At 35.6% G+C, this 6088-nt stretch overlaps 1 protein-coding gene across 1 annotated transcript; it reads right to left on the bottom strand.

The window, feature by feature from the left end:
- Positions 1-831: 831 nt before the first annotated feature.
- Positions 832-1953, bottom strand: LOC108037702. Its single transcript, XM_017114328.2, has one exon. It carries the CDS (start codon positions 1829-1831, stop codon positions 1412-1414), a length of 420 nt encoding a protein of 139 aa, XP_016969817.2. The 5' UTR covers positions 1832-1953; the 3' UTR covers positions 832-1411.
- Between the last annotated feature and the right edge of the window lie 4135 nt (positions 1954-6088).

Raw genomic sequence — 6088 nt, 5'->3', positions numbered from 1 at the left:
TAACACAAATAAATGTACTAAGTTGTTTTGCATATAAGAATATTTATCCTTTTTTTTAAGGACCTATTTTGAACAGATTTTCTTTTAAATTGCTTAAACTGCTACAGTCACAGAAAAGTATTTTTTTTTTTATAATTTCTTTAAACAATATTCATGTGTCGCCAAGCTAAAGGCTTTCCCTTTCCACTTGAAACATCCTCAAATATCGCTCCATAAGGACATTATTCTTGTCAACAGAAGGTTTCCCTCGGGTGAAAACCTTTGGGATTCGAGATTGGGGATGTTGCCAGCAGCCGGCACCCATAAATTTGCGGTCTTAATTCAGTTTAGTGGCCTGGCCTCGATTTTGTTTCGCTGTTTTTTTTTTTCTCGGCCCTCTTAATCGCGCTAAATTAGATATAAGCCGATGGCCATGGCTAAAACGCAGATTCAACTGGGCTCAACACCCAAATGGCGTCGAGGACTTCGGTCATTGCTTTTTGCTCTTTCGCTTTGGCATCTAAAACAAATTATCGAATTAGTTTGTTTTTGTGTGTGGCCAATTTTTATTAGCTGTTTAGCGCTTTATTTGGTTAGGAAATTGATTTTCCCTTGCTTTTCTATTCGTGGAAAACTGACCAAAAACAAGATAATTGCCCGACAGTAAATTAGGTTTGCCCTCGCAGACAGCTGTGAGAAGTCTACGTAATTGACAAAGGCATTTCCCCCGATTAAAAGCGGAATTCCCAAGGCTCCTCTTATCTTATCGCTGATTTAGCTGATATAATTGTTCAAGTGTTTTTTGCTGGTTGAAGAAGGAATTCCCCAGAGAATTGGTCATATTTTTGGAAGTTGGTATCTGATTAATGCTGATTAAAGGCTCAAAGTTTAATTATTTATTTAAATTTGAAGGTGACCGATGGTAAATGATTATTTCAACATTTGTACCTAAGTAAAATCTAAGCGTTTTTTTAGATTGTTTTTTATTGCTTTGGATATAATGAATATAAATGCTTTTGGCCACTTGCAACAATTCGTGGCCCCAATCGACGTCATCAGCATGACTTGTATAACCTTTTGGCATATCATAATAATTGTGATAAGCATTTGCCGAGTGCAATCAATCATTGGCGTCCAGTCAGATTGATTGCCCACTGGATGGGGATTGGGATTGAGATTGCGATTGGTATTGGTGGAATGGAAATGGAATCGCTGTTGACGGATATCATCTCCGAACCGAACTGTTTACCCAGTGCAGACCACACACGAATGCGTGTTTTTCAGGGCGTGGGGGGAGGATATTGGGAATAAGTTTTCACACGTCCGTATCCTCCGCCACTTCTTCTTCTGGTTGACTCATCCTTTTTCCTGCCAGCTTCTTTATGCCTTTTTCTAGGGGCCTTCCGCCACCTTTTCGTCGACTGAATAAACACTATGGCAGTGTTGGCCGGCCAGTGAGCAGACTCCTTTTGTCACGACTCAGGCAGCCACGGGCCGCCGAATACTTCTCGTGGACCAGCTCGAAGAGCTCCTGCTGGAAGTAGCCGTGCTCCAGCCAGTGGGCATCCTTGTGGCCACGCCGTATTTGCTTATCCCTCAGCCGGAACTCGCGCCACAGCATCTGGATCTGCAGCCATTTTTTGGCAATGAAGTCCAGCGTTTTTCGCTCGGACGGCGTTTTCTTGTAGTTGGAAATCGCATGGAAAATGAAATTCGCACTGATTTGTTGCTGCAGTGCCAATTGGTCCAGTACCAGGATATTTCCCTCCCCCTTTATTTGACCTTTGTGACCCTGGTGACCCGGCAAGATCGGATAGCTGGCGCTCAGCTTTAGTGCGACAATGTTCGGCATTATTTTTCGCTATTTAATTTATCGCTCGCACTGTCACTGGTTATAATTTATTCGCTCGACTCGACTTGTTCAATGATTTTAATTAATACTAGTAGTTTCTCTGCACTGCACAAAGCCCATCGGTTCCGTGGAATTTCTGCAACTAAATGTTTTGAATCGACTGTCGTGCTTTTATAGCGATTTCAATTTGACTTTGATATACCCATGGACATAAAAATAATATGCCCAAATGTGCGGTTTTATTAATAGGTTATTTCATACCTGATAAAAGTCGATGACGTAAAGCACGTGATGCAAGTCGACAATCAAATAATCTACAGGAGAATTTCAAGAAAGGGGGAAGTTTTTAATACATTTTCTTATTAATTTATACCTTAAATAAATTTATTGCACAGCCTTCATAAAAACATATAAACTAGATCATTATATTTGGAATTATTTTTTAGTTTCACTTATTATATTCAGACTTTAAGAACTATTTAACTATGTTTAATTCATCAATTTGCTTACTAACACCAAATCAAAACACAAAATTAACTACTTTTTTGAAATGTACTTCAGATGGTTTAAAATATTTGACGTAAAAATTGAATTTGAAATTGTTTCCTTGTGCTAATAATATACAAAATATAAATTAATTACATTTTTTAAACAGTTAATTCAAATTTATATATTATACTTAAAAAAAATACTAATAATATCCGGTTATTTTTTTTGTTAATTGTATTTTGAAAACTAACACAGATTTCAAATTTTCTAATTTTTTATATTTTCAATTTTTTTAATTTTGAATCCATTTTGTAGTTTTATAAATTAAATTGTAATTTATTTTAAACACATACACTAAAGTCGAAAACTAAAAGTTCTGTAAAATGCCCTGCACTACACTATGTATTTTATATGTCACGTTGAGTGGGCGGAGGCGGAGAGATAAAGCGAAATGGCAGTTATCAAATCACGCTCACGATTCCAACGACTGATTCATGGGGGCCAGTCGAATGTGCGCAATGCGCTATCAGGGAATTATTGGCCGATAAGCTTGATAAGCCCCCTCCGCACTCACCACCTCCCACCCGCCGAAAGCCTATCGATAAAGTGGCTACAATAGGGATAGGGCCCGTCCTGGCACATTAGCCTACTCAACAAAATCGTTAGACCAAAGTCAATGAACACAATCGTTAAGCGTTACTCTGGGCAACAAAATTTTATCGCCCCCAGTGGGTGGGATTTACTACAAGTTCGAGTGGAAGCGTGACAATGTTTGTCGTCAAGTGTCGCAGGCTCATCGCTGATAATTGTTACGATTATCCACGCCCATGCCATCATCATCATTATCATCATCATCATCGACGACATCATTATCACGACACGCCTATTCAGAATTGGGTGTGACTCAGTTGAAGGGCAATCCATTCGACCTATTCCTTACACTCATGATTTAATTATGTTTCTACTGTGCTTCTAAAGTGCTGCTCAAATTACGATCACACTACCACTTCATGTAGAACAGAAATTATAAGGATTATAATTCCCTTGTTTTTAATGAAATTTTTTATTTAATGTACCTTAGATGGTTTAAAATATTTGTCGTAAATTTAATAAAATTAATCTTTACAATAGATAAAGGAATGGAGTGTTTATTTCATCATTTGTTTGCTATAATACATAAAGGTATGCTTTTAATAAAGCCAAGGCCTTTAACCACATATCTTTAAGCTGTTAATTATTAATATTTATTTTAAATGGATTCAATTTGAATCCCATCGCCATTACTAAACAATTTGCAGCAGATAAAGCCTATTCCCCACAGTTCGCGGAACTTATTACGACTGTTTTAAAATATGATACAGATTTTGATGCAAATCACATTGAATTGCATTTTAATACTGTTTTAATGCAAATCAAATGAGCTGTCAATTATGACCTTTTTCATATCCTTTTTCTATAATGGTTAGTTTCTCGTATTTATTTGATATCTGATTTTATTATCGCGGCATCAAATGTGCTGTTAACACTGTTATTAAATTTTAAAATCCAATGAGCTGTCAATTTCGATTATAACTTAACATTTTGTTCATCGCTATCAATTGCATATTTAATTTAGTTTTTGATTTCAAATGAAACATATCGATGTAATTTGGCTTTTAACATTCTATGTTTGTAGCTTTATCAGTTTACTTAAATCCTTTTAAAAATTAAATTGCGTTTGCGTATCGGTTTTTAATTTAAATACCCACACACAAATGCGTATAATGTGTGGATCAATTAAATGTCTGGTTGGCAATCGAAATAATTATGGGCTAGTTTGAATTATTGGAATGACTTTAGTCGAAATTGAATGGAAAGTACTTTTAAATTGGTTTATAAATTTTGTTTAAGAAAATAAAAAGTCTAATTAAAACTTTAAATTAAATAATAATTAAACTCATTTTTTTCATACAAAATTTTGTTTGTTGAATTTTTTGATTATTGCGATAAAAGAATGTATTAAAATTAAAAACCGTAAATGAATTTGCCTTACGGCTCCAATTTTATAAAGCTTTTGATGACATTGCAATCCACTAATTGATATGGCTGTCATCAAATATAAATGTTTGGTATTTAAAAGAGCGAGTTAAATTTTTACTAGCAGTGATCTCTTAAAAGAGATACTTTTTTAACGTATAAATGCAGTTTTAATCAGATGTTCACACAGATTCTATGACTAACATCGGAGACACCCGCAATACAACTTCTGCCGTCATATAATCGCCCTGCCATCGACCATTCCACATTATACACGCTTCATTCCTCTGCACATTTCATTGGTCAATTGACTGTGAAAACCTGTGAAAACAAAAACACAACCGTGGAAGGGACAGCAGAAGGACCGAGGTCCTGCCCAACAGGCCATGGAAAATTACTAATGCATTTCTAAAGAGTTTTTCATCAACTAAAGTCCCCAGCAGCAGCTGCTAACTGGATGTTACCTGTAACCTGACTCTCGCTGCCATTCTTTAAGGCAAATATCATTAGCATTATGATGCCACTCCGCCCGTCGGCCACCCCACACCCCTCAACCCACAACCCACACCCATTCCCACACCCACTGCCATCCAGCTGGGTCCCGAGCGGCATCCTCGTTGCTGTGGCCCATCATCAGCCACGTTCCATATGCACATTTACACAGGCCGCTCTGGGGGAGCCACTCCTTCACACAACCGGTGGATATATCAAAAATAATGCGATATACCGACACTCCTATACTCTTTAAGGGACATTTTCCAAGGAATTCTTTCAAATTAAACATTGATATTCATAATTTAAACGAATTAAAACTACAAAAACTCTGAACATTCAATGAATGAATGAGCAACAATAATTGATACAATGGTATTTTATTTTTATTTCTACAGGCACAAAAATTGTTCCACTTTAAAAATTTGAAATATTTTAATTACAAATTTATCTATGATCATTTCATTTTTAAGCTTATCCAAATCATGTAAATTATGAAATACTTTCGTAAGTCCTCAAAATAAAGACAAAAATCAAGGAAGTGGTAATTCTCAAAAGATCGTCAAAGTGTTATTAAATCCAAAGTATCAACCGAGAGAATGCAAATGTTATTTAAAAGTTTTTAAAGTTCCACAGATAATATAGACCTTCAAGTTCCTGAAATATGTATTGTGGACTTCTTCAGTAAAGAAGATAAGTATCACGAATAAAAACAAAATGAAACATCGCGGGCAGGGAGAAAAACGCACGTTGAGTGAGAAAAATCATGTGCGCAAATACAGAGCAGATTGCTAAATCTATTGCCCGCTTGTAGGCGCAAATGTACACTATGCAATGCACTGCACAGTGGGGCAAAAAGTGCATTTCTTTCACAAAAATAAAAACTATTAGACTTTTACCTGAAAATTACAAATCAAAAATAAAGTATTTTAAGTAAAAATAAAGTAATTTAATTAAAATAAACATAATCATTAATATTGTTGGTCTTTATTGAATTTTTAGGTATACTTAAATTTATTGGAATAATAAGATAAACGAGAAACTTATAGAAAATTGAAATATGGTGGTTATAAAATGACCCAAAAATGCGGAAAAAGATGGTTGATTTAATTATTTCCAATAACAACTGAATGAAAAATCCAAATACCTGTATTTAGGCCCACTGTGCACTGAAAAAATGTGTGTGAGTGAAAAGTGTGTGCTTGTGTCAGTTGGTTGCCTGTGTAAGTGTTGCAATCGAGTTTGCCTAGTGCAACTTTT

Source organism: Drosophila rhopaloa, unplaced genomic scaffold (assembly GCF_018152115.1).
Source record: "Drosophila rhopaloa isolate 14029-0021.01 unplaced genomic scaffold, ASM1815211v1 contig_2, whole genome shotgun sequence".
Taxonomy (NCBI): Eukaryota; Metazoa; Arthropoda; class Insecta; order Diptera; family Drosophilidae; genus Drosophila; species Drosophila rhopaloa.
This window is presented reverse-complemented; position numbering and strand designations above follow the sequence as displayed.

Bases quoted from the DNA above. Each gene is read 5' to 3' on its own strand.
- LOC108037702 (XM_017114328.2), bottom strand. From the start codon at position 1,831: ATGCCGAACATTGTCGCACTAAAGCTGAGCGCCAGCTATCCGATCTTG.